Consider the following 27,920-nt stretch of genomic DNA (forward strand, 5'->3'; position numbering starts at 1 on the left):
GCGTTGATATAGAGTTGAAGACATTAAGTGTTTACATATCTACCTGGGTACGGCTGATGCAGCAATATCCATGACCCAACGTGCATTCGCACGGGTATAAGTTATATGATGAACGGCCTCAAAGTCCAAGTACTAGATCAAACAGTCCGGTTACCCTCGTCGCCTACACCGCCAATGCCCTCCTATCGCCCCTCCCGCGTCTTTCTGAACTGCGTAATCCCAGCCAAGACGCCTTCGGGGCTCGGTGTCTCAGCGCACACATCCGGCTCGAATCCAAACGTCTTCTTCAGATAGCCCCTCGTCGTCGGCCCTATGGCGGCAACAAAGGTCGTCCTGTGCTCCTTGTCCACGCGGCCCACCTTCCCCGTCTCCGGGTCCAGCATGCCGAGCCCCCGGAGCATGCCCTCGCACCCGGTCGGGCTAAAGACAACAAGCCACCGCGCAGTCCTGTCGCCCGTCCGCCGCAGCACGGCCGCGAAGTCGCCGGGGAACGACTCCATGACCCCCGTGCCGTAGACCACTGTCTCGTCGACGCGGATCCTTGTCTCCACGGGCAGGTCCGGGTTCATCAGGAACTGCGGGATGATGTCGCGGCGCTTCTCGCCGACGAGGAACAGCAGCGCGGGCTTGGTGCGTCGGCCGGCGTACCACGCGCCGTAGTGCTCCTGGATGAAGGGGGCCAGAGCATCGCCGTTGCCCGTGTGCTCGCCAAAGACCTGAAGGGCGGGTGTCTGGGGGATGGCGCGCAGGGCGCGGGTGGTGGCCGGGCCGACGGTGTAGAGCGGTATGGATTGGAGGTGCGGCCACGAGGATGCATTCTCGTCATCGGGACTGCCTGTTGGTTTGGGAGGGGGCCGTCAGTTCATTGATCATAACACGCGCCGCCTTCAGAGGGCGCAAACTCTCCTGAGGCATGAGGGAAACAAGCTGCCGTGATACGTACCCGACCCCTCCTCGACCAGCTTGGCAAAGGCCTCGACGGCGCGTTGCGACGTGAAGATCAGCCCGCCGTACGCCGCATCCTCGCGATTGCTAATGCGCCGCTCACGAAGCAGCGCCCGGAAACTGCCGAGGCCGGCCTCGTCGAACTGGTGCTGGAGAACGGGCACGAATATGGGCTCGAACCCCGGGCCGCCGTCTGGCGGGGCAGCGGTTGAGAAGAGCTCCTCGTAGGTATCCGAGGGGCTCGACTTGGTCTTGAGCAGCAGGACCGGCTGCTTCGGGTTGGGCGTTGCCATGGTTCGGCAGACGTCGGCGATGGAGTTTCTTGCCTGTGCTACGTGTGTACGCTGGTCATATTGAGCAAGAATTACTGGCTGCGACATTGAAGATCATGCACTCTCCCTCCTTCCGGTGCCAGCCCGCTGCTCCGTGAGTTACCTAAAGTACCAACTTAACTCATCGGGTTCAGGGCCCTCGCCCGCTAGCCGTGGGGGGACCTGCAGCGCCAAGCCCGTCACTGGCGCAGCTTTCGCTGTGTAAGTCAGAGAGCTTTATCGATAAAGCTGCCACTGATCGCCGGTTTCTTAGTGACGTGACGTGACGTGACGTGACGTCCAGGGCCCGACCGCCCGAGTCAAGGCTGGAGAAAAAGTCGCCGCGGGACCAGCCGGCGCCGGTGACTTGTGCCAATCCAGATGACAAATCCTTGGCCGAACCGATCCTCCCAACAGCGCCGTTTCATCCCGAGCCCACTCGTTCCTGGCTTCAAGAGACTGCAGATTTCCACATACGGCGCCTTTGGTCCCAGACACATTCGTTCAACCTTGCAGAAATGACCGCCGACGCCGGCACGCCGTCCGGCGCATCCTCGACCGCCCCCGGCCCCAGCTCCGGTCTTCCTCCGGGAGTTGTGCTCGGCAAGGACGGCAAGCCGTGAGTGTCTCTCTTTCCGCCGTCTTCTTCCATGTCCCGGATCGCCCTTCTCCCTCGACACAAGTGACTGATCCGATATCTCCCTTTCAGATGCCGCACCTGCTCGTCAGGCTCCGCCTTCAAGTCCTTCGCCTCGACGCTCAAGCCGGCCAGCGGTAGCAGTCGTGCATCCACGGCTACGACCGGCGGCGCCCTAGCAGCAGCCGCCGCCGCCGCCGCGACCGCAACCCCCGCCCCGGCCGAGAACGACTGCCCGCCCGACGTGGAGCAGCTGGGCCGCAGCACGTGGACGCTGCTGCACTCGATCGCGGCGACGTACCCGACGACGCCGTCGGCGCGCGAGCAGGCGGACCTGCAGACCTTCATGGGTCTGTTCGCGCGCCTGTACCCGTGCTGGGTCTGCGCCGAGGACTTCCAGGCCTACATGCGCGAGCGCGAGGCCGTGCGCGTCGCCTCGCGCGACGAGTTCGGCACCTGGCTGTGCCGCGCCCACAACGCCGTCAACGCCAAGCTTGGCAAGCCCGCCTTTGACTGCGCCCGCTGGGAGGAGCGCTGGCGCACCGGCTGGAAGGACGGCCGCTGCGATTAGGGCGGGCTGGAGCGCACAGCGACCTGGCGTTCACCTCTGGAACACCCCTGTCTTGCACTGGACCGTGGGCTCGGGGTTCGGGGTGTGCACAGAGGGACGCGATGTTTACGAACGGGATGTACACTATGTTCTTGTATGGCGACAGCGACAACGAGATGAGTCGACTGTGTGATCTTTGCATTAGACGGCGTTTTTGGCACGGGAAACGAATCACCGCTCATAATAGACGGCGAAATTGCATGCTTCTTAATTTCAATAGATGCTTTAGCAGGGGAAAGGACCCAACTCTTTTGAATAGAGGTTTACTCAACATCAGCAAAGGATGACCAAGTCACGAAGTGATCCAGCGAAGCGAGAAAGACAACATTTTGGCTTTATAGACGCGGAGAATTACCGACGAAATCAAAGCAGAAAACAAAGGCAATCAGTCCATGGAAAGAGATGAAAAGTTCCAGCATGAAGTTTCCATATCGTCATTAATATATATCCATATATCCAAAGTAGAGAGATCAAAATCAAGATAGCCAATCCATTTCCCATCATATCATTTTACCTCTCAGGAACTCCCATGAGAACGCCATCGCATTCCCAACACTCTCTATATTCTACCCCTTTACTAAACAATGGACCAGTCTGCAATCCACACTTCTCCGGATTTCTACTCCGTCTTGGCATTATTCCGCGCGCTGGCCTCGGCCGTCATCATGAGGCTGCGGGGTGCGTCCTCCTTGGGCATGTAGATCTCGACGAAGCGCAGACCCTTCCGTTCGTTGAAGTCGCGGTCGGCGAACAGCTTCTCGACGTCGGCCTTGGTCTTGACCACGTACTTCTTGGAGCCGGTGCGGCCGGCGTCGCCGCCGCTGAACACGTCTGCCAGCGCCTTGTAGTCCCAGGTCACCACGTCGTTGTATTCCGCGTCCATGCCATGGATGAAGCGCTCGATCGTGTAACCCTCGTTACAGATAACGAAACTGGCGAGAATTAGCACGGGCTCTCCAACGCGGTTTCGCCTTTCTTCAATTTTTGCACCTACTCACGAGGCAACTTCTGTAGGTCCAGGGGGGGTCTCTTCAGGGAAGGGAAGGGGATAGCGGGTTCGCTTACAAAATGACATCGAGCTGGTGCTTGATGATGGTGCTCAGCTCCTGCGCCGTGAGCTGGAAACTGCCGTCTCCCTCGAAAAGAATCGTTCTCCTGTTCGCGTTCGCGTCTTTGGCCCCAAGCGCCGCGCCCTGGCAAGCGCCAACAGCCCATCCGATACTTCCCCAGAGCGTCTGGTTCAGGCCCGTGGCACCCCTGGGGAACCTCGTGTCCCAGATGCCGAAGTTGGCCGTGCCCGTCTCCGTGACCACGATGTCGTCGTCCTTGAGGAAGCCCGTAACCCGCGGCCAGAACCACTCCTGCAGGATGGGGCCGGCGTCGCCGGCGTCGGCCTTGCCAACCGTCTCGGTCCCCTTGGGCGCCTTCTGAACGCTGAGCTGCTTCACGTCGACGCGGTCCGTGACCTTGGCCAGGACCCCGCGCATCTTGACGCCCGGGTACTCCGAGTACCGGACGGCGCAGTAGTTGGAGTGGAAGTCGATCGTGTTGAGCTGGCTGAGGCGGTAGCTAAAGCCGGCCGTGTTGAAGTCGCTCTTGAGCGCGCCGACGGTCAGCACCAGGTCCGAGCTCTCGACGGCCTCCTTGACGTCCGGGTGGCTGGCGTCGCCGGCGTAGACGCCGCCGAAGCTGGCGTGCGTCTCGTCGATGGCGCCCTTGCCCATGGGCGTCACGAAGACGGGGATGCCGGTCTTCTCGATCAGCGCGTGCGTCTCCTTCAGCACGCGGTGCCGGATGGCGCAGGCGTCGACGAGGAGGATGGGGTTCTTGGCCGCGTGCAGGTAGCGCAGGACGACGTCGACGACGTAGTCCTCGCGCTCGGCCTCGTTGGTGGGCTCGCTGAGGTCGATGGGCTGGTCCAGGCGCTGGCCCTCGACCTTGGCCGTGACGACGTCGGTGGGCAGCATGAGGTAGACGGGCCGGCTCTTAAGCCAGCACTCGCGCAGGGCGTGGTCGATCTGGGCGGCGACCTCGGCCGGGTCGTTGAGCTTGGCGACGGCGCACGACACCTTGCTGGACATCTCGGCAAAGACGTTGAAGTCGCCGTTGCCCAGCGTGTGATGCAGCAGCATGCCGTTGCGCTGCGAGACGGTGCTGGGGCAGCCGACGATATGCACGACCGGCACCATCTCGCTGTAGGCACCTGCGATGCCGTTCAGCGCCGACAGCTCGCCGACGCCAAAGGTGGTGATGAGGGCGCTGATGCCCTTGATGCGGGCATAGCCGTCAGCGGCATAGGCTATTGTGCCATGTTAGTTATACAGTTGGCTTCTACCCGTTCGTTCCAGGGGTGGGGGATAGCTACCGGCATTCAACTCATTGACACTCCCGACCCATTTCAGATTCGCCTTGGGGAGGTAGTCGAGCGCGACGAGGTTGTAATCGCCAGGCAACCCATGGACAGACCGGACGCCGATCTGGTGGAGACGTTGGAAGAGATACTCTGCCACGTCTACAGGTTTGGTGAGATTCTTGGTGCGAATATCCATGGTGGTTTCGCCCATGGTCGTAGAGCAAATGTCGTGAGAGGTGAGACGTTGAAGTCTGTGTAAGTCTTATTCGACGAGGTCTCGCAATCGGGGGTTTGTTTGAAACTGCGCGAAGTAACCTCTTGAGCTTTTATACAGACGCCTGCCTTCTAGAGAAATCAGGAGACTGCTCGTGATGATTCCGATCCCCCGGTAATAATAACTCTAGAAACTATGGTGGCAGGCGATTTCCGGACGTCACTTTCTAGTACCGAAGGCAGTTACTCAGCAACTGGGACCAGGAAGGGCCTGCAAGTCTGCCTTTGCCTGCAGGTGGTGATGCAATGGCGGGCTAGCAGACCCATAATCCGAGCGCGCAAACGACGCTTTACCCACCGCGAAACTGGAAGCGCTGCTCATTCAATGGCCTCGACCGTCCCAGAGAGCTACTATGTAGATAAAAAACGGGGGGCGCCGGTATTCCACGGGCCGAATCTGCGCTTAATAGTGGAGACTTGGTCGCCTTGTGCATACGATGGGTGGGCTCATGTGTGACGAGCTCCCACAGTCACACGTCCCGGAGGTCCCGGTGTCTATTCGTGCCCGGGTCCGATCAGCTCTGAGTGGCTGGTCCGTGGCCCAACGCTCGCGTATTGACCTACAGCCAAGATAGATACGATATCTGTCGGCTCCCCGGCTTCTTGCCCTGCAGGCCGCAAGTTGGTAGGTATGCAATAAAGGGCGGTGAAAGGGAAAGGAGATAAACCTGCCTGCGACATGCGGCTTGCAGATGAGGAGGGAAAATAGAATAACATTAGATTATCTGGTTAGGCATTAGAAATCGCCACAGTGTGCGTTTATATATCCCGTAAAGTTTTGGACATGGTTACATCGTTTCTCGTAGTCCTCATGATGCATTCAGGGCCAACATCGAATCTCGTCGCTTTTAGTCCTCGGGGAACAGCTCCCGCAGGTTACTGACAAAGACACCCTGCTCCTTATCGTAGCGCTTGAAGAACTTGCCCGCCATCGGAATGAGATCTCGGATCTCTCTGGGCAATTCCGCGCCGCCCCGTAGATCAAGAATCTCCATATTGTCCTCGGCTATAACGTGGTGGTCGGACCCGTCAGTGCCGACCATACAGCGGTAGAACGGCTGGGCGCTCTGGTTGCTGGACCAGACCCTGTTGTCACCATCCCAGCCCATCGATTCACTCACACCGTCAACGGACCAGCCCAGGATGAGACCGTGATAGTCATAGCGTTTGTGCTTGAAGACCTGACCAATGCGGTGCTTGACGGGCACTGGACTTGTGAGATCGCTCCGACGACGCGGCGCCCTCTCAGATGAGTCCAGCTGGCGGATATTCTTGATTTGATCCCTTACGCGCTTGGATGGCAGTTCCCAGGCGTTTTGTCGTCGCCCGGGGGCGGCAAATGTGTCGTACATGGGGCATACGTACTTCTCCACGAGCCATGCGTCTTCTGGGAAGTATTCGTAAAAGTAGGTGAGCAGGTCTCTCACGTCTTGCTGCCAATCCCAGCGCACGTCCTCGTTGTCGGGCAGGACCGGCACCATCATGATACTAGCCCAGATCATGCTGTAGAGGGCAGGCTGAAGATTGCGGGCCCAGTCGCCGTGGCGGAGCTCGATCAGGGGGATGAGTTCGGCTACGGGTCGCTCGATGGTGCGGAAACTGGTGAAGGAGGCCCGGATGTTCTGAGCGGTCCGCATGACGATCAAGTCAGTAGCAGTAGGTACCAGCATGGTGTCTCTGCTGAGATTCGCGCCAAGCCGGTACAGGAAGGTGTGGAGGTGGTCGAGAGAGACCTCACAATCCGAGTTATAGGGGTCGAGGAACATCCTCTGCTGCTGTTCTTGGTCGTCGGGGATCGACTGGCCGTCCAGGGAAACGCCGTTCGGTGAAAGCACGATGGCATGCACATGGCTCGGCAGGGCACAGCAGTAGGCCTCGACGCCGATCCTCTCGGCCAGGGCCGAGAATATGGCGGCGGATATGATGGGCAGGGATGGATGTTGGTCGTCCTTCAGGGCGCGGCCTATGAGGCAGTTGCGCAGGTAGCGGTAGGTCTCGGACTCGTTCTCCAGGCCGGTGATGTTGTTCGAGTGCAGCCAGGCGGCGAGGGCGACGGACTTCTGGCGCGTCGTCATGTGGTTGACGTCGTGGTGGATGCGGCGGAACTGGTCGATCAGGCCGTCCAGCAGGGCCGAGATCTCGTCCATGTCGCCGTCGTTGTCGTGGAGCACGAACATGTCAAAGGCGCCCAGGGCGCGCTCGAGCCTCATGCCGCAGCGCAGGCGATCGGTGGTCGTGATGTTGGCCGCGTCGATGCGGCATGCGTACTTCTGGTAGTTGGCCCACTCCTCGATGGCGAGACTGCGATGGATGCTGTCGAGGACGTTGCAGGAGTAGTAGCGGCGTGCCAGGACGTCGTCGACGTCGTCGTCGATCCTGCACTGGCTCAGAAGGTAGTCCTTGGCGTCGTAGCCGTACTGGCAGATCTCCTCGGTCTTCTGCAGTCTGGAGACGCGCGAGGCGACGATGCCGTCGACGAGGTCGGCGATGCGGCGGTTGCGGGACAGGCGCAGGGTGAACAGGGCCTTCCAGTCGACGTGGGACGACTTGTTGCGCAGCTTTCCGCGGATGTCATGGTCGGATTGCCAGTATTTGAAGGTGGTCTCGCAGTAGTACCTCCAGAGCAAGGGCGTCTGGGCGATGCGGTGGAAGCGGCGGGAGAGACGGGGTATGGCGGCCAAGGTCTGCTCGGGAGCCAGATACTGGAGGATCTGATGAATGATCTCATCCGGCAGATGGTCGAACGGCGATGCAGTGGCCATCGTCCTCGGTGTTGCTGAGATGTCGAAAGTGGAGAGGGCGGGAAAGTCGCAATCAGGTTGTCGCAAGAGCCAAGAGCGTAACTGGGTGCTAGGGGGGGAAGCTCGAAAGTGCCTATGCCTTAGTAGTGTCCGGCGAAGACCCCCGTCAACCCGTGAGACCCCCCGTTTCTTGGGCGGCAGCAACTCCGGCAAACTACGTCAGAGATGGTTGGACAATGTGGTCGGGCGTGAAATGATAAAACTTGGCTGCTACAAATGGGCTTCTACGCTTCAGCAGTACAAGGCCATTTGGGCTGCGTCGGGGATGGGAGTCGCGATGAGACTGCGGAAGAAGGGCAGGGACTTCTTTTTCTTTTATAGACAGTATACAGCTGCACATGGGAGAAGTTCTCAGGGTCCTCCGATGCAATTGACCAACATCCGTCGCCGCAAATAATGGGAATGGCAGGTAAGGCGGAATCGATAAGATACGATTGGTGGAGGGGCCCATTGATCCGCATGGTAGAGAGCGGGCGTCGGATTGATGATTGATGGGACTGAATTGATGGATGCGTCCGGGGGGGGTTCCCTCAACTGCCCAGGCCTAAGTAGTCCCCGTACTGTACCTACAGTAGTTAAACCCGCCTGGGCTTCCTCCACCTGGGCATTTGGGCACTTCGAGGTCGAGCCCTGGAGGTCACTTTTGGACGGATCAATTGTTAACCCTTTCCTGTCTGCCCAGTAATGGAAGTAGGTGACTAAGGTTAGGTACCGTGCCTGTGGAGGTCCAGTGGAGCTCTCAGCGCTCTCTACTCCATCCAATGACTGTCTGGCCCCCCCCCAACCCCCCGGGCCAGCTTCCCAGGTGCTGCTATACTCCAGGGCCCCAGGGCCCCACGCCCGCGGCTCGGCGATTGGCCAGAGCTCTGTCAATGTAAACAAAGCCGCCTGCGATTTTTGGAACGCGCCTCAGCGTTGCACCGCGTCACTTACAGCCACCCCACCGACGGACGACCTTACCGACTTACACCACACGCACGTACGTACGGCAACATACACACACGACCGGGCATCCTAGAATGATTTCGACTGTTGCCGTAGTCAATCGCAGATTTGCACCCTCATTTGCGTCGCGACCGTGTCAGGCTTCGGCTTCAGCTTCACAAGTGCATATACATACCACACCCCGTTGTGAACACCACCCTCGCCCTTCCACCGGATCCATGAAGTAGACGATAGCAACGACGACGCGCCCACTGTTTTTCAGCCCGAATCCGCCCAGCATGGTGCAGCACGACTTTGCCGGCCTCGACACGCCGCGCACCAATGCTGGCGATGCCACCTACCTGGATCGCCAGCCCGACTTCGACATGACCTTGGAGCCCTCGTTTCAGTCGCCCGCCAAGGACGGCAATGTCCTACACCAGCTCAAGAACCCCCGCGCCGCCCGCCCGAGCCTCAGGACGCCGCGCGCCTCCCGCGCTGCCCTGGCCGACGTGCGCAATCAGTTTCCCGCAGGCATCGGCGGCGCAGAGTTCACCCCCATGCTCAAGTCCGCCACCAGGAATAGCGCCCGCAAGTTCGGCAAGGAGAACCGCAGGAGCATCACCACCCCGGCCGCCCTCGGCAGGATCAGCGAGGACATGGACCTGACCAACGTCGCCGTCGAGTCGTCTCTGTACGGCCCCTCGAGGGGCAGCAACTCGTACATAGACGCCACCCCCATGCCCCACGTCCCCGACGACAGCAGCATCGCCTCCACTCCCATGGTCCTGCCTCCCCGCCGCGGCGCCGACAAAGGCCCCCTCAACGACGGTAATCAGCTCTCCCTGCGCGAACAGGAAAACGTCATCGATAGGATCGAGAAGGAGAACTTTGGCCTCAAGCTCAAGATTCATTTTCTCGAGGAGGCCCTGCGGAAGGCCGGCCCCGGCTTCAGCGAGGCTGCGCTCAAGGAGAACACGGAGCTCAAGGTCGACAAGGTCACCCTGCAACGCGACCTGCAGAAGTACAAGAAGCAGTTGACCAACGCCGAGAAGGACCTCGAGACGTACTCCGAGCAGATATTGAGCATGCAGGAGAAGGCCAAGAAGAAGTATGCCGACGAGAGCCAGAAGATCGAGATTGAGAGGTTAAAACAGGAGCTCGAGGACAAGGAGGCCGACCTCCACGATCTGCAACAACAATTGCAGAGGGGGAACCAGGAGTCCGAGAAGCTCGACAAGCTTCAGGACGAGATAGCCGACCTCGAGGCCGACCTGCGGGAGAAGGATCGTGAGATCAACGACCGCGAAGATGAGATCGAGGGCATCAAGGACAAGCTCGACGAGGAGGAGGAGAAGAGGAAGGCCGCCGAGGAGAGAGTGGCAGAGCTCGAGGAGCAGGCAGGAGCCAGCGACGAGTTACAAGAGGCCAAAGAGACCATCGAGCAGTTGGAAGCAAACGTCCGCCGGTTTGAGGAGCAAGTCGATGAGATGAGGGAAGAGCTCGAGCAGGCCCGAGCGGACAAGGAACGGGCCGAGGGTGACCTCGAAGAACTGCAAGACGAGATGTCAAACAAGTCCGTTGTCACCAAGGGGCTCTCCCGGCAGGTGGAAGAAAAAGCCGCCCGCTTGCAAGCCGAGCTGGACAAATCGCAGGAGAAGTACGCTTTCCTCGAGCAGCAATCCGCCGACAAGGACACATTCACCAACGAACTGAAGACCAAGGCCAAGCAGCTCCTGCAGCAGAGGGATTCTTGGGACGCCGAGCGACAGTCGTTGGCCTCCAAGCTGGAGCAGGCCGAGAAGGACCTTGGTGCGCGGACCGACGAGAAGAACTTGCTACAGCTCCGCCATGATGCATTAGGCGCCGAGTCCGGCTCGTTACAAAAGGACGTCGCCCGTCTCCAGAAGCAGATCGAAGGGCTGGAGGAGAGCCTAGACCAAGAGAAGGCGCATGCCTTGCATATCGAACAGGACGTCCGGAACCAGTTCAAGGCCGATATAGACCGTCTTAACGACGAGATCTCTGATCTGCAAGCAGAACTACGGGAGAAGGACAACCTTTACGATAACGACAGCGAGAAATGGGAGAACGACAGGAACAACCTCGAGTCGGAGCGAGATCGGGCCGAAGAACGGGCCGCTGGCCTCCAACGTACCATCGACAAGTTACGCGAGGTTGAAGGCTCTCTTTCTGACAAGGAGTCGAGATTGCAGGAAGCCCTGAACAGCGAGGCTGATCGGCACAAGAACGATCAGGCGCTCCTCAGCCGGCAGATTGACGACCTACGGCAGGACTTGGACGCACGGCAATCCATGTTGACGGACTTGCGATCCGAGGTCTCTGCGGTCCGAGACGAGCTTCGTCAAAGTCAGCTGGACTATCAGTCTCAGGCCGAGAAAGCCGAAGCCCTTGAGGATGAAATCGAGGTCTTGCAGGCCACATTGGACGAAGAATCGGAACAAGCCGGCCAGAATCTTGCTCAGGCCAAACAAGAATGCGAGGACCTACGAGAACGACTGAGAGCTCTCCGGGACGATGCTGATAGTGCGCGGGCTACGAGCTCAGTATCTCAGCAGACTAGTCGCCAAAACCATGAGACACTCAGCCGCCTGCAAGGCCAGCTTTCCGATGCCAACGCTCAGATCAGCAGGGCTACCAAAGAGAAGCATTCCCTGCAGGACCAGCTCACCAATCTCAATATGGAACTCAAGGAACTACGTGCCTCCCTCGCCGAGACAAAAGCCGAACGGGAAGAGGCAGAGGAAGAGCTCCGCCGTTTCCGTCAACTCGACAATGACACCTTCCGCATTGACCAAGAGCGCATCGATCTTCGCACAGCCAAGGTTAAGCTGGATAGCGAGGTGCGGCGTCTACGTGATGAAAACCGATCCCTAGAGACTCAGCGCGAGACAATCGAGAGATCTTTGGACGACGAGATTGAGAGAGCCGCCGCCGAGGAAGAGCGCTTGAACAAAGAAATCATGGCATTACAGTCCAAGATGCGCCAGTCCAGCGGGAATGAGAGTCAAGAGCTTGCGGCCGCGCGACGCACAATCCGTGACCTGGAACGCAAGGTTGACGAGTACGAGGCTGAGATCGCTGTACAGTCCCTGTATCCGAACGGCACCTCGGGCGCCACAATAGAAGGCAGCTCCGAGCTCTCGCTTATGCGTCGAGATCTCTCATCGGCCCGGCAAAAGGAACTCGAGCTTTTACAGCGAGAAGCCGGGCACAAGGATACTGTGCGTGGCTTGAAGCGACAGATCGCAGACCTAGAGCGAAAGCTTCATGAGGCCGAGAGGACACAGCTGATCCGGTCCCCAGCTTCCCCGTCTGCGTCCAACTCGGCATCCGCACGGAAGAAGGAGATATCTGAGCTGAGACATCAACTCTCAACCGCAAACAAGTCACTGCATGATGTGCGCCAAAAACTGAGGGATACCGAGCGCACTGCCTCGGCGAAAGCTGCAGAATACGACAGCGTTGTCGGCGATTTGCAGGCCCAGCTTGACGCCCTCGAGGATGAGAAGCTGTCTCTCGAATATGCCGCCGCAGACTCGGAGAACGCCATGGACGAACTCCAGAGTCAACACGAGAAAGCAGTCCGGAAGTTAGAGCACCAGATATATAAGCTCGAGCACTCTGGCCCTTCACGCCAGAACAAGTCATCGTTAGACGCTGATCCTCTCGAGCCTACTGAGCGTCGCGAGCTTCGTGCCATGCTCCGCGAATCGCAAGCCGAGGTCAAAGCCCTGGAACACGACATCCGTCAGCAAGCCGCCGTCATCAAGTCTTACGATGGCGCACAAGCTGCGTTGCGCCAGAAACTAGACAGGGTGCGCAGCGAGAGGGAGACCCTCCGGAACAGCGCCCGCAAGCTGCAGACGGATTGTGAGCGTCTCCAGGAGGGCGCCCAGGAAGCCATCGCCTGGATCGAGTCTCACAACATAAAGCGGCAGTCTGCATCCAGCTCAGGCTCCTTGGCTGGCCCGACCTCTGCGGCCTATGCAGCTGCGAAGGAGATGGCGGCGCAAGGGCGGACTTCCATCAGATCCGCGTCAGGCGGCCTGGTGCTCGACGTAGTCGACCAGTCGGACCACGAGGCCGTGATACGGGCAGCGGACGAAGCGTCCAGACGCCACGAGAAAGAGCTCAGGGGTCTAGCGATGCAGATGCGTTGGATGCAGGCGCGGTGGGAACGTGAGACTAAGCTACGAAGCGATGCGGCATTCGCCAAGAGGTTCTTGGAGCTTAGATTGAGCGTTGCTGAGGCATGGTACGTTTTCCCCTTGCCCTTTCTAAGTCATCTGTTTGGGCCCTCCCTTTCTCTATTTATGGCTACGGCCAATGTCAGATTAGCATGCTAACAAGCTCTCCAACAATAGCAATGCTGCAGACCTCCGGATTCTGTCCCAGATCCACAAGCAGCTAGGCATCAAATCGCCTGAAGCGCTGCTGCAGTCCCAAAAGAACCGTTCGTCCTCTTCTACTACGACAAAGTCCTCACAGAGTCACCTAGCCAGCGGCACGACGCAGCCTGCGGTGGTAGCAAGAGCCCAACACAACCTCCGCGTCTTTGCCAACGCGCTCCGGGCTGTGGCCCGCATGCGCATCAGCGCGCGCGAGTGGTCCAAGCACGAAAAGACGCGCCGCCGGCTCGAAATTGCATGGGAGGAGACCAAGCGGCGCGAGCCCGTCCGCAAGTGGGAGTACAACCAGGACGAGGAACAGGATGATCGTGACGATGACGATCAGGAGGCCGGAGATCACCACGGCCAGCCTGCTGCTACGGGTAGCCGTGGACAGCAGAGGCGCAAGAGGAAGAGCGGGCGAGGTGGAGATGAGGATATTTGCGTGGAGTTGAGGCTGTAGAGTCACTATCCTGCGTTGTCATGATATGTATCATCGTGTCTTTTGGCACCGGAGTTTGTTTATTTATCGTTACAGAAGGGGAATACGGAGTTGGAGAGGTGTTCATGTGCCTTTGGTCCCCTCGACGCCTTACCATATCATTCTGCCATTCAAGGTTGGATGCCCTTGCATGAGTTGTGGGATTGTCAGGATATGAGACTCAAACGCAGTCTTGTTAGAGTACTAGAAGTAGAGGCAGCACATGGAGTCCTGAACATGAAGGCGCACGAGAATGGAAAGGGAAAACATCAAGTATACCCCCGCTTAAAACCCTACATCTCGCCAGACTCGAGACCATGCATACGTACAATTCTTGACATCGAAAATACTTGCCCGAAGAAATGTAGTAGAAAGTTGAACATCACTGAGGAAAGTGAACGCGCCACATTTCCTGTTGTGGTCGTAGTATAGACTGTCCGAGCCAGAGGGGGGTAGCATCGAATCAAGGCAAAGAAAGGAAGGTGAAGGGGATATGGACACATCACTCTATCCTACTCATATAACGCATCATCAACATCAGATCCCAGTCCGCAAGTGACCACATCGTGCCAGCAAACGCCACCTATAGTACCAGATGGCTTGCATCTTACCTAACATACCAGAGTGATGCGGATCTCCATGTCCTCTTGAGTTCGTCTGGTAAGTCTATGAACAAGGATCCTGTTAACAGAATCGTAAAATTCTTAATTAGGAACTCTCGGGCCATCTGGTTTCAACACCTGACACAATATGATTGGGCCTGTGCCTAGAACGTGATTCTCCTTTCGGCTGAGTACTCTTTTTGTGAGCTGGGGAACCGACTTTGGTAGTGCTCACCATTCCCTTTTGGCGTGACCTTGGCGAACCGTAACAAGTCGAAATCGCCTTGGTCTCCAATCATGATCGAGTCGGCACGCTTTTCTCTCGGCCGAAAAACCATAACGTATTCAGTGTGTCAGTAGCCTAGCACAAGTCTTCCCCGGACGCGCCGAGCAGCATGCGTGCAGGGCAACGACCGGCACTTGAGCCTTACTCGCAGGAGGCCTCGGGACAAACGGCGTGGTCTTGACCATTTCCGGCTTTCGTGCCTGGCGCTTGGCGCTCGGCGACGTTGGAGCAAGACGCCTCCAGGCGACGCGGATCATTACAAGCAGATCGAGGGGCGTACGGTCCTGCATGATGGTTCGCTCACTGACAAAGAGTAAGCTTTCAGTCTAGCTTCATGATTGGCATCTAGCCCCTGCCTTCGATAAATTAGAGACATTACCTCGCCGGATTGGCGGGGCCAGTCAGTTTTCAACAACCAGGTAGTGCTCTGCTAGACTAGCAAAAGTTTAAAATGTGAATGCAACCTCAATGTGTCTTGGGACACCCTTGTTATGAACAATTCAGCTAGTCGACCAGTAGCAAGGTAAGTATACGAAATGCTCGCCACAAGAGCACTACAAACACCCACATGCCATGACCCATTCTGGACGCAATTTCCGAGGCAGGTCAACATTTGAGGCAGGAAAGTTTTTGTGGTGTGGTGCTGAGCACAAAAGATGCAAGCTAGAGTTTAACACATCGACCTAGATATTTTATCTGGCTATAGCAGTTAGCAACGATCTTGCCCTCGAAACTGAGCGCGGGAGACCAATACTTACAAAGCACGACCTTCCTGAAAATATGATGCTGGAAATTTTAGGTTATAGTGGTGAGAGCTCAGCGCCACTGGCGTTATCGGCCTTGCAAAAGCATATCTATATATTGGGCACCTTCGCCGGCATTTTGTGTATCTAGGTACAAAACAAGGGGGGAGATCTCGAGCACAGCTACTGTAGCTAATACTAGTGACAGATAACGAGGAACTAGCCGAAACAGAGTTCGGGTTTTTGATTTACCCCGTGAGATCGTCCCACCTCGGAGATGATGTCTATACCCGTGGCAATGTAGCTTGCCTACTGTTCAAGCTTGAGCACTAACATATGCCCGATTTCTCTGTCTAGGCATGGTCGAGCTATTCGCGATATATCTGAAGATCAACACAGGAAGTGCTGATCATGGGCACAGAGGGCATGTCACCTATGTACACACAGGTATCAAGGCACCCATGTGAAAGGTACTGTATAAGTACTCTGAGCATAGAAGATGATCAACGGGATGAACTAATCCCTGCGATGGGAGATCAGCGGGGCTCAAACTCTGTGAACAAGACAACCTACAACAATACGGTCGAGTGACTGGTACAAGAATAGGGCCACATAACAGTGGGAAATCACAGACAGTGGTAATAATGTCTTCCAGCCGAAAAGCCGCAGTCAACCCTTCTGCTTCGACGGAAACAAATCCGGAGCCGACGACACGAACAGCTGGATACGCGGCGAAGCCAGTTCTGTCGTTTTCTTCAAGCGGCAATGTGTTATCTACACGTTTGGCTTATGCTGTTCTTGGAGACATAAGATTCGGGATTGCATAGGCCCTGTTTCCGAGCTTGTCAAACGTACGGGGGGATCCTAAATTCTAACTCACCCAATAGCGCGTCCAAAGACAGCTCAAGTGAAAAAGGTCAGGCCACAATGTGGGCAACCAAGTATGCAGAGTTGGCGCGTACATTTTGCCTTTGCCCGCAGCGCAAAGCTGCTGCATGTGCTCCCAATCAGTCAATAGAGCAGCGATCAACAGCGATACTCATCTAATTATCTTGAGTGTTTCTGAGGGGGTTTAGCCTCATTGGGCTCCTTCTGTATTTGGAAGCCAATGGCGTCTGTACAGTAATATTGTCATTTGCAATGATGCCAGCTCAACCTTTCGCGCCAAGGCAACATTCCCGGGCAAATCCGGTTTGGTTAGTTCCTAGCACCAGGAGTCACCGACAAGGCGGAGGAAAATGCTCGTTCCATTGGCGGCCCACCCGCAGGGATTTGCTTCTTCCTACATAGTATCCTCGCGGGCCATCTTCTGGATACTGGCGGCGTGTCCGGTTATGCGAGTGCCGCATTGGATCCGAGGTAAACTAGGTCATTTGTATGTGGATGCGATATGTACAATGAACGGAATCCGTCAGCGGTCTTGTCGGCAAAGGCTGTGTATGGTTACAATGGAGACAATGTGCTAGGGTTGCGCTAATACGTTGCATCATTTAGACGCGCTGGGCGTGCTCCCAAAGCTGTACCTGATCTGATTCGTAGACGATCTTGATTGGCGTGGAAACGAAGCGGATCTCCATGTATACAGTATTGTTGCTGCTTCATGGAGCGAGCGAGTCAGGCGGCTGTAATAATACGCTGCGATGGTACTGCAGATCACAAAGTAACCCCGTAACCGGCCAGGCAGAGAATGGGTCCCCGTTCAGGATGCGATTGTCCAGGCTACGTGTCTCCAAGCGGTGAATGCTCTGAGGACGTGAGTTACAGCCTCAGGGTTAGAACTAGGAGAGGACGATGGTAGCCATCAGGCTGATATGAATCGAAAACTTCTACCGCCGTGCTTGTACGTATCAGAAAACAAAAGCACGCGCCAAGTCAGTCTGAACAGACACTGTGTTCGCCCTTTCTTCCAGTACTATCGGCCTCGGAATTTTATGCATTCACATGGCTCAAAGGCATGAGTTTCCTTCTCATTTTTCTTACATATGTCAATAACGATTTCTATTAATTTCTGTACACTCAAATATGCAACCGATCAGAACCTGCCTATATCCACTTTGAGATCCTTCACTGAGGATGGTGCAACCTACCAGAATCTCTGGAAACTGCGCGTTTGTTGTGATGAGATGGCTACAGGGGAGAGGCTTGACTTCCGTGATCTTGAATGTGCCTAAGCATCAGAAGTCCAGAGCATGCACGAAATCACGTTGACTTGGTGAAAGAAACCAAAAGGCATCTCAGGTTTTCCAAGTGTATCGCCCCTGTGTATTTAGCTCTTCTACCATAGTATGATATTTGATAGCCGGATCATCAAATATCATGCATCTGCTGCATTTTCTAACTTCCAAGTCGAGCAGATTGCACTCTAATTCCTTCAGCCCAACCCAATGTCCTTGCTAAGCACCACCCCAGTAGACCGGACATGGGGGATTACCACAGAGATCATTGCCACACCCCTCCTAGTATCTCTCTATCCGGGTGATAATAACGATGCAAATAATACTATTGCTTCTGATCACCGTCAACCACAGCAGCAAACGTCTCCAATCTAGCTTGTTCTTCCCCAAACCACGACAAACCACGACCCCGCTCTCTATTCAAGCGACCCAGTCCGTTCAACTGCTTAATTCTCCGTGACAGATCACGGTTGAGGATTGCAGAAAGTGATTAAGAAGCTACATCCAGAAGTTGACAATTCGTGGGACCATTTCTCTGATTTATTGAATGGAGACTTGCAGATGTAGAAACCAAGCACGCAGATAATGAATAACTCTGTCAAGAAGCTTCAAGATCAAATACAGAACGTTGGTCATGATCCGTACAATCAATCTACTACTGCGAAGTTCTACAACGCAGGCTATCATGACAAACATGGTGACTCGAATATAAGCTCAAGGACGTTTAGAAATCCCTTGAGATAGTGCAGAGTGCTACAGAAGGCGAGAAGCTGGCAATACTCCTCAACGGACGCAAAAGGCCCCGTGGTGGAGCAGGCAGCCCAGCCGAATTCCTGCTAGGCATCCCACAACAACAACAACACCACAACACTATTCAAGAATCACGAAACGCGTGGCATGAGCCTTACAACCTCAATGTACGTAACGGCACGCGCCTTGTGTGCCGGGGGTGTTATAATATATCGAGGCTGACTCGCGTAACATCTGCACAAGAGTTTGCATTGAGGACTCACAACCGTAGAATAAGTGGTCCCTGGCGCCCAGAGACTATTAGTTGTGTTTTGTGCTAGGCATATTACACCCTCAGGGTGGGTGGCTGAAATAATAACCACGCAGGGCATCACGTTGCGAGCATACGTTGCGGGTCCATGACATTTGCAGAATATCAATACATTCTCCGGTGTGGGCCATCGTTACTATCGCGTCAGGATTGAAGACACCTATCATACCTTATTCCGACTTCAGCAGCAAGCTATTCTGCTTACGGAACTTCGTCGCTCTATCTGGACTTGCCTGGACTGGTGCTATTGCCTATTTCATCTGGGGTTTCTTGCCTGTGTGTTTCCAGAGATCTGTGTCTGGAAAACGTGTTAAGCAAACTACTTCTGCAAAAAGTAACTGTGTAATTATTGATGGACTTGCTTTGTTATCGTGTTTCTGCAGCACCTGCAGCACGAACACGGAGGTGACGAAACATGCCGGATTCAAACTATTTGGTGGTAAATTTAGTTCCTAATAATTCGTTGCGATGCGCATTATGAACGAGTACTCCTGTTTCCGCAGGGCTAGCCATTCAAAGTACGAGTGCCGTAGCGATCGTGAGTAGACTTTCGGAATCCCCATAGCGCATATTTACTTGGGGGGGAGAAGAGCAGAAGCTATACAACTCAATGAACTAGCCTCGACTGCCAACGCTGATCTGCAGGGCTGCCAGTTGCGATGTCCTCTTACGCGTCCGTCACGGAGTTTGGAGCTCCATTAGAATCCAGCGTACCGTGGAGTTTTCGGCCACTTCTCAGGCTAGGTATACAATGAGTGCCAAACGCAACTCGGCTCGCCCCGGCCTTAGCCCCGCAAGTAATTAGTCAACGATCCACTGACGACCAACCAATAGTTTGAACTCTATCGAGCTGAGCCGCGCCCTGGTTCCCATGCCTATATTCCTGCTTGCGGTATCGGGGGAAGCTCCGGATTGGTCGTTTGGGTCCATGATTTCAAATAAGCTGGCATTCTTAGATTCCCTGAAGCAAAAGCCAACATACTATACTCAAGCTCAGAGTAAATTAACGCCAATCAAGGTTCGGTATGTCCACCACGCTTAGCGAAGCCGACGCTCAGCGTCTGAGGGCGAGGAAGCCGGTCCCCAAGATGCCCCCGGCATATTTGCCCAAGGCGGGATCGCCCCTGACAGTCGACAAGTCCCTATACGAAAAGGTACAACAGGCACCCCGGGGTCTTATCGAGGAATTCACCCTTCCCATACGGTCCGGCAAGGCATGGAAAGCCCCCGCAGGCTCAATCGTGCGGATCAGCACCCCGGAGGGCGGCCAGGTCGGTACGTATTCCCAATGATGCGCAGTCCTCTTCCGCGCCTGTGCCCTCTCGCTGACCGCAGTGGCGGCGCTCCGCACAATAAAGGCGACTTGAACCTCTGGAACGTGCACAACCCACGAGAGCGCTTCTGGGCGTCGCGAACTAAGCAGCTGTATGCGTCGCACGTGAGCACGCACGACCGGCTATGGTCGACGCTGCCCTACCTGCGGCCCATGGCAACCATTCTGCACGACAGCCTGGCGTGGTACGGCGAAGACGAGCACGGCGGCCGGTGCCACGACCTGCTGGGCACCCGGTGCGACCCGTACATCGGCACCGTGCTGACAGGCGATCCGCGAGGGTACGACTTCCACTGCCACTCCAACCTGACTCGGGCCGTAATGCCTTTCGGACTGACCGAGTTCGACGTTCACGACGTCATCAACCTGTTTCAGGTCACGGGCTTGGACGAGCAGGGCCGCTACTACATGAACCCCTGCCCGGCCGACAAGAACGACGCCATCGAGTTCCTGGCAGAACAGGATCTCCTGATGGCTTTGAGTGAGTTGGCATGCGCACATGTTCTCTTCGTCCCATCACTTCGTTGCAGAACAGTCGTTGGGTCAGGATGCTGACAAAGTGTACGATGCTCCTAGGCACATGTCCAGGCGGTGACCTGTCACTCTGGGGCTTTGGTGAAGACAGCGAGAAGGAGATGGTTAAGTGCTGCCGGCCGCTCAAGGTTCAAGTCTTTCAAATCGAAGACCGGGATCTCTTGGAGCGTGAGGGATGGAAGCCGGCTGAGGTCGCACCATATAGAGGCAATCACGGCATTGCCATGCCGCAGGGTGAGCATGACAAGAAATTGTGAACCTTAATCACCTTCGGAATGAAGACGAAGACTGAATCAGTCTGCGTACCTACCGAATCAGGCACAACTGCATTCAGAGTTCTATAGGCTGGATGTATATAGCCATCAGTACCGTTTCTCAAAGCGGAAAACTCCATTCGTATTCTTAAAATGTGATTAATCAGGCATAGAAAGCCAAACCTTACGAGATGATACAAGAAAGGATACTATTACAGCTCGTTCTCGGCCTAGAGATCTTCTAACTATTACTTACCGGTCGGCCAGAGAGACTTTCGTACATTACCCTTCTTGTACAATCGAGACGGTATAATGCTCCAATCAATTGCTTCTGACAAGCACTAGTCTGTTCATTCGATCCGAAGTAACTATCTCAGAGCACTAATCGCTATGCTATGACTCTCGCTGGGGCGTCTCGACCTCCATGGTATAGCACATGCTAGGGCTAGTTCGTGTCGCTTAACGTATGCTAGCAGTCATTGTTGAATGGAAGTCGAACCTCATATGGTAAGCGAGATAGCGAGGCACCATGTCTTGCATGGTTTCGGAGTACACCGATGGCGACTATACAGATGTTATTCTTAGATATGCAGCTTCTGTGAGCGTGCTTCTCGATGGCACAGTCCCAGCCCTACGGGAGGGTCTCCATACCCCACTAGAGTTTCATAGCCCCCAAGAGTTTGTCTCAGCCCAAATCGTGGGGTTGACTAGGTAGAATGCTGGCTGGAGTCAAGTAACCGGGCCCGTGGACACAGCAGATGGTCGAGAAAAGAGACAGCCACGGCGGCAGGGCGGTTCAAACAGCGTCTAGCATTATCTGCAAGGCGCTTCCTAGAGAGGTGAGCTGAAACATATCTCAGAGTAAGTCTTCGGCAACTCCTTGATGAGCTCGAAGGAGTATAGCGGCTCCCTCGACCGCTGGCGGCAGCAAGCTGAGATGAGCCTCAGCATGAGCCTTGGAGGATAGCTTGCAGATGAGTGTTACGTTCCACTCCTTCAAACTCCGCGTGAACGGGACCTGCAAGCCTCTGAATATCTGAAGCAAGTAGTCAGCATACATGGATGGTGCAGAATGTGAGACTCGACATAAGCCACATAGTATAGACCCATGTGGATGATGACGTCTGAAGCTGCTATTCCAAGCAGCACAAGTGGCATAACAATATCCTAAAGGCAGGAAACCACACGAAGTCAAATATCCGTCTAGTCAAAGCCAAGAGGGCTTGCATGCTGCATGCAGCCAGAAAACCCATGTGCAGATGCGGCTGTGCAGGCGGTGGTCCCTCGATTGGCTATACCGTTGGCCTGTGACTCTGGGTAGTCAGGATAGCGCCGGTGTTAGTAGCCGGTAAGACTCGCTAACACCAGGTCCCTGTCGATCAATGCCAACTCGGAGCGCAAACTCAACGTCTTCCCGCCTCGCGGCTCTCTCACTTGGACTAGTATAGCTTGAGCTGTAATCGATATGGTCACCAAGCCCTCCTACGTGGCCGTCCTTGACCACGCGTCTCTGCCCGGACATTGTGCTCCCTAGCTACTATTTCCGGGTCTTGAACAGAGGGAGGCTAGAGAAGCGAAAAGCAAAACTCGTCCGAGCGAGGTCAATGCTGCTGCTTCGTCACCTCATCATACTATTGGGTACCACTGCTGTTACCACCTGCTGGTCGGCAGATGGACTTATATGCATGGAGGATAGAACCCAAGACTGTGGGTTGAGTCTCAGAGGCCGATGCTGAAAAAGCGCAAAGTTACATGCATGTGCCAGGCCACAAGGGGCAAGGTGAGGTTGAAGGGCGGGCGATGATTGGCCCATATGAGAGATCAGGTCAGCCACACCGTCGGGAACACCGTCGCCTTGCCCAGATCGAGCGACCTTGCATCTGGCCTGGAGAATACTTTTGTTCCCGCGCTGGAATAGAGTGTTCCGCGCAGCGTGAGGCCTAGACCACGGCTTGTGGGTTGATAATGGGCGACGCGTAGTGGGACTTCAACGTCCCGAATTGGCGTCTGGCCTCTTTTGGGACAGCACGAGGAGGCCATGGACCGAATCAGATAAGTGTGCCGATGCAGCATCCATCTACCTGACCAACGATCACGCGGCCTGGCCGCTCAGGCGGCGAGACGTTGAGAACGAAAACGGCCAGCGTGAAGAGGGTCGCGAACGAAAGACGATGCAGCAACTCCGAAAAGCCACCCACAATTGGACGCATGCAACCACGACGTAGTATAGCCGCGGCGGATCGACCTGTCAAGTGCGGCTTGGCTGCTACCCTAAAACCAGGGACCAAGAGGCAATATCAGGGGCGCGGTTGTCTAGTAGACATTTGGGAAACGCCAGGTCTCCAATTCTCGCCGCCACAACGAGATCAGTCATCAGGGTGGCCACGATTCCGGGTGGGCATTTTGGCCGGCTAGTGGGAATACTCTCCAGGGAAGAGGGAGCTGGGGACCCGAGAACGGCCGCTGAATGGGCAATTCAGGACGCTGGCTAAGATTAGCATGGGAAAGCCATCAGATATGCCATAGCCATAGTGCTGCATTGCGGATACCACGCACATGCAGCTGAGGCCCAGGGTCCCTCGGATGCGCGCGAAGTGCTGCAGCATCAAGCTAGCGGCAATGCCTCATGGTCTGATGTATGGAGCCCGGGGGGGGTAGCGAAAGAAAGAAAAATGCAGTGCAGGCCTCCCAGATGACTGCTGTCCCAGAGCCAGAACATTCGCTGGCTGTGACTGCGGGGACATGCAATAGCCTGTTTGACGTGAAAATTTGTAAATGGGCCTGCATGGTTATCTGGGTATGTAGGTGAAGCGTCGGTACAGTACTCAGGCATCTACTGTACGTTACAAAAGGACTCTCCAGGCGTGCCATCACCAGACATTACATGATGACTAAGAACCTAGAGAGAAGGGCAGGGCACGGCACGGCATCGGAAAAGGCGGCATCGACAGAAGGGGACAGTCCGCGTAACGAGCAGCCGATGGGATCCTGGTGAGCGACTGCAAGCATATGCAGCCTGGTGAATATACACAGTAAGTCAAGGCAGGCAATTTGACAGGCGCAACCAGAAAGGAACCAGAAAGGAACCAGAAAGGAACCAGAAAGGAACCAGATCGATTGGAGCAAGCGCTAGCGAAAGTAAATTGTTACGGCCGGACTTGACTGAGATGTGGCACCTTGAGAAGAGATATGTACAGTTGCGTACATATCCAATGTACTGTAGTTTTAGAAGTGGAGGGCTTGGATTTTTGACTCAGATTGAGTCTTGGGTTAACTAGCTCGAAGCGACGCTGCAAACACCTGCCGCCCCGCCGCAGAAAACAAAAACATCGGGGAACCCAGGGACAATCATCCCATTCAACTGGTCGCATCATGATCTGGGCTCTCTCCGTCTACTACTGTACATATGACCGACTGTAGGTAGTTCCAGGGCGCTGTACCTTGGCACCCATAAACCCCCGAAACCACACCAACCACCTAACCCATGCCGTCCAGCTCGGCAATCTGGCGGGGCCGGTTTTCACTGTGCAGCCGGTCCCAGCCGAGCTAAGTCGAACATGCATCCCAGGGAGTTCATCTCATCCAGGTGCTTCCCTGCCCCTGTGATGGAGATCTCGAAGTACCCAACTACGGTACCGGGCAGGTTTCCACGTAATTGCTGCGGTACTTGGGGACAGTACGACGTTTGATTGCTGGTTGCTGGCATGTCCAATAGACAGGCCTTCTCCTCAGCCCATGTTACCTGCGAATTCAGGCCTGACATGCATGCATACATACATATCATCTACGTTCCGCCCTGATAGGCCCCCTTTCAGGCGCGTACAGCATGTACAGGACAGGATGGGATGTACTGTAACTTGCTGTGGTGATAACCCAGGCATGTACATCATGATAAACGCATGGGTTTGCGTTTTGATGCCAAGACCAGGTAGTCCCGGTAGCTGAGTAACTAGTTCGCCATCGCCCTGCGCGTACCATTCCTACTAGCATCCGTACCGCGGTACTAACTTACCCAAGGTGTGGGAGAGCCCCATGTGCCATTGGATGGGCTGGGCAAAAATGGCCTGAGTATTTTTTGGCGCCCAAGCCAGAGGTCTCCGCATCGTTCGAGAAGCGAATATTGGTGAAGCTACTCACTCGTCGCCGTTGGACCTCCTCCACCACGGCACCAGTTGCTGAAAGGAAAGGGACGAGAAAAAAGTCACTCACTCGCCCAGTGCCGATCGCCCAAGGGAGACAAGTGTGTGCGTGCGCGCGTGTATGTGCGCTCGTCTTGGACGTCCGTCCCCCCGTCCGTCTCTGCCGCCAATTCCCACGTGTCGTGCTCTCCGCCTCGCCTGCTGCCCAGGTGCCCAGGTGGTCGCTAACCCCAGGTCAGCAACACCATCGTGATATCCGAGTCCTACATAGTACATACACAGCATCTGGCCCGACTTGCTGCCAACCTGCCCCGGGGCCTGAGAGGGACCCCTGCAAGTGAGTTGTCTCTCCATCTCCATCTTCATCTCCATTCGGCTCCGTGCCGTCGATACCTCCCCCCCTCCCCCCCAGGACCCTTGCGTGCCTGACCGCTCTGCTGGAAACCCTAGTGCCAATTCCTTTTGCCAGACCGCGCTTGGCATGGTGATGGCATGGCATGGCATGGCATAGCGACATCACACTGAATGAAGCTTACCTCTCTTTCTCTCTCTTGTACCTAGCTGCTACAGTGTACTCCCGTACCGTACCTTGAGCCAGCCCGACCTACCTACCTACTACCTACCTACCTCCCTCGCTCGCCGACGCACTTCGCCTCCTGCCGCGACATCGTGACCGCTTTCGGCGTCTCCACGCCTGATAACCCTATCCATCGTCTACTATACCGTACCGTCGCTAGGTTCCGCGTCCGTCGTCACAGCCCGCCTATAAAGACTCGCGTCGCGCCCTGTCCCGCCACTTCCGAACGACCTCAACTGCCCCGCGCCACTGCTTCACAAACCTCGACGTCCCGTCGCCCTCCTCTTGTTGAGTCGCCTCCTCGGCGGCTTGCCGGACGACTTTCCAGTATCCCTATCGAAACATGGCTGGCTACGGCTATTCCGGAGGAGGATACGGCGCGCCGCAACAGGCCCAGTACCAGGGCAGCTACTACAACAACAACAACAAGTACGTGTGACATTCCACGGCCGACGTTCATGTTTTGATTGCCATGATGGCAATCGCCTCACATCTCGGGCACAAGTGCTGATATCGCTATCCCAGTGCTGGCCCAGGCTACTCCAACTATCAAGCCCCAGCCCAACCCAACTACTACCCGCCTCAGCAGCAGTACTATTCCCAGGTGAGTGCCGCAGAAAGAGTCCCTCCCTGCGGGGCCGTAGTTTGCTGACGAGAGCTCCAGGGCCCTCCACCCCCACAGCAACAGCAACACCATCACCAACATCATGGCAGCTATGGCGGCCAGTACGGCAGACCCGGTACGTCAGGAATTTACGCGTCAATGACCGTGGCCCATGAGTCCTGACAATGAATTACAGCAATGCCCACGGTGAACTCGAACTCATACGCCCATGGCAACCTCGGTGCGCCAGCCCCGCCTCCGTCTGGTCCCCAGTCCTTCGGCCATGGGGCCCCGCAGAACTACGCCTTTCAATACAGCAACTGCACAGGTAGACGGAAAGCTTTGCTGGTCGGCATCAACTACTTTGGCCAGCGCGGCCAGCTGCGTGGATGTATCAACGACGTGAAGCACATGTCGGCTTATCTGGTGGAAAAGTTTGGCTACAAGCGCGAGGACATGGTCATTCTGACCGACGACCAGCACAACCCCATGAGCCAGCCGACGAAACAGAACATTCTGCGTGCCATGCACTGGCTTGTCAAGGACGCTAGGCCAAACGATTCGCTCTTTTTCCACTATTCAGGTAGGTTGACTCTGCTGCAATCCACGGGGGTGTTCTTGGGCTGACATGGGCCAGGCCACGGGGGTCAAACAAAAGACCTGGACGGCGACGAGGCAGATGGCTATGACGAGGTCATCTACCCCGTGGACTTCCGCGCCGTCGGGCACATCACCGACGACGAGATGCACAGAATTATGGTTAGGCCTCTACAGGCCGGTGTCCGTCTGACCGCCATCTTCGACTCGTGCCATTCCGGCACTGCCCTCGATCTACCATACATATACTCTACCCAAGGCATGCTCAAGGAGCCCAACTTGGCCAAGGAGGCTGGCCAAGGCCTTCTCGGTGTTATCTCATCATACAGCCAAGGCGACATTGCCGGCGTTGCCAAGAATGTCATGGGCTTCTTCAAAAAGGCCACAAGCGGCGAGGACGCTTACAACCGCACATTGGCAACAAAGACGTCGGCTGCCGATGTCATTATGCTCTCGGGAAGCAGAGATGACCAAACCTCGTTAGTATACCCTCCCATGATGGTCTCCACCTTTTGATACCCTGCCTTCGACGGCTCCTTTCCATTTCCTTCACTCCGAGAGAAGAGCGCGGTGCGGCAACGCAAGATATGATTTTCAAAGGATTCACGGTACACTCTTCTGAATGTTTTCTGGTTGTCGGCCCATTCCTGGCCGGCAACTCATGTATCTATCTGCCAACACGGCGATCGGACTTGCAAGATGGCGTTTTTGGCGTCGGAGAAAAGGGTTCACATGTAAATTAAGCCTAACGATATCATTTTTTTTGACGCTCTAGACCAAAGCACAGCCGATACGGCTGTGGCTTTGCGTCTAGGGCGACGAGTTACGTTGGGCGGTCGCGGCCATCGACGGCCCATTCCCACTTGGTCCCCCTCCCCTTCCCGTCCGCTACTAGCAAGCCCCCGAGTCAGCAACTATTTTGGTCGTACGATATTTGCTAACTCCGAGTCATAGTGCCGACGCCACCATCGCGTCTCAAGCGACGGGGGCCATGTCGTGGGCCTTCATCTCGGCCCTGAAGAAGAGACCGCAGCAGAGCTACGTCCAGCTCCTCAACAGCATCCGGGACGAGCTGGCCACGCGTTACACCCAGAAGCCGCAGCTCTCGTGTAGCCACCCTCTCAGTCAGTCCCACCACCATCTGGCATCTGGACAACTACCTGTGATACGGGTAGAGCACGCATGATGAGACTACTTGTTGGCATTGTGTTTTTACTAACTGTACATGAACCATTAGACACGGATCTCCTATTTATACTATGATGACAAA

General features: G+C 55.8%; 7 protein-coding genes across 7 annotated transcripts; 4 read left to right on the forward strand and 3 right to left on the reverse strand.

The window, feature by feature from the left end:
* Nucleotides 1-182: 182 nt before the first annotated feature.
* JN550_009577 (uncharacterized protein) lies at nt 183-1,238 on the reverse strand (the record flags this gene model as incomplete). Its single annotated transcript, XM_049321664.1, has 2 exons — nt 183-835; nt 944-1,238. 2 exons carry the CDS (start codon nt 1,236-1,238, stop codon nt 183-185), a joined length of 948 nt encoding a protein of 315 aa, XP_049168524.1.
* Nucleotides 1,239-1,333: 95 nt separating this feature from the next.
* Nucleotides 1,334-2,464, forward strand: JN550_009578 (uncharacterized protein; the record flags this gene model as incomplete). The annotated part of the gene is made up of 4 exons (XM_049321665.1): nt 1,334-1,371; nt 1,446-1,478; nt 1,561-1,875; nt 1,966-2,464. 4 exons carry the CDS (start codon nt 1,334-1,336, stop codon nt 2,462-2,464), a joined length of 885 nt encoding a protein of 294 aa, XP_049168525.1.
* A 658-nt stretch (nt 2,465-3,122) lies between these two features.
* JN550_009579 (uncharacterized protein) lies at nt 3,123-5,067 on the reverse strand (the record flags this gene model as incomplete). The annotated part of the gene is made up of 3 exons (XM_049321666.1): nt 3,123-3,435; nt 3,569-4,802; nt 4,869-5,067. The coding sequence occupies 3 exons, from the start codon at nt 5,065-5,067 to the stop codon at nt 3,123-3,125; spliced, it is 1,746 nt and encodes a 581-aa protein (XP_049168526.1).
* A 910-nt stretch (nt 5,068-5,977) lies between these two features.
* On the reverse strand, nt 5,978-7,891 carry JN550_009580 (uncharacterized protein; the record flags this gene model as incomplete). The annotated part of the gene is made up of 1 exon (XM_049321667.1): nt 5,978-7,891. One exon carries the CDS (start codon nt 7,889-7,891, stop codon nt 5,978-5,980), a length of 1,914 nt encoding a protein of 637 aa, XP_049168527.1.
* A 1,262-nt stretch (nt 7,892-9,153) lies between these two features.
* On the forward strand, nt 9,154-13,729 carry JN550_009581 (uncharacterized protein; the record flags this gene model as incomplete). Its single annotated transcript, XM_049321669.1, has 2 exons — nt 9,154-13,133; nt 13,243-13,729. The coding sequence occupies 2 exons, from the start codon at nt 9,154-9,156 to the stop codon at nt 13,727-13,729; spliced, it is 4,467 nt and encodes a 1,488-aa protein (XP_049168528.1).
* Nucleotides 13,730-19,637: 5,908 nt separating this feature from the next.
* JN550_009582 (uncharacterized protein) lies at nt 19,638-20,736 on the forward strand (the record flags this gene model as incomplete). The annotated part of the gene is made up of 3 exons (XM_049321670.1): nt 19,638-19,887; nt 19,971-20,426; nt 20,522-20,736. 3 exons carry the CDS (start codon nt 19,638-19,640, stop codon nt 20,734-20,736), a joined length of 921 nt encoding a protein of 306 aa, XP_049168529.1.
* A 5,056-nt stretch (nt 20,737-25,792) lies between these two features.
* Nucleotides 25,793-27,913, forward strand: JN550_009583 (uncharacterized protein; the record flags this gene model as incomplete). The annotated part of the gene is made up of 7 exons (XM_049321671.1): nt 25,793-25,884; nt 25,975-26,053; nt 26,114-26,189; nt 26,250-26,636; nt 26,691-27,129; nt 27,605-27,774; nt 27,888-27,913. The coding sequence occupies 7 exons, from the start codon at nt 25,793-25,795 to the stop codon at nt 27,911-27,913; spliced, it is 1,269 nt and encodes a 422-aa protein (XP_049168530.1).
* Nucleotides 27,914-27,920: the final 7 nt, after the last annotated feature.

The sequence above is a fragment of the Neoarthrinium moseri genome (assembly GCF_022829205.1).
Source record: "Neoarthrinium moseri strain CBS 164.80 chromosome Unknown scaffold44_Wmoseri_CBS_16480, whole genome shotgun sequence".
NCBI classification, from domain to species: domain Eukaryota; kingdom Fungi; phylum Ascomycota; class Sordariomycetes; order Amphisphaeriales; family Apiosporaceae; genus Neoarthrinium; species Neoarthrinium moseri.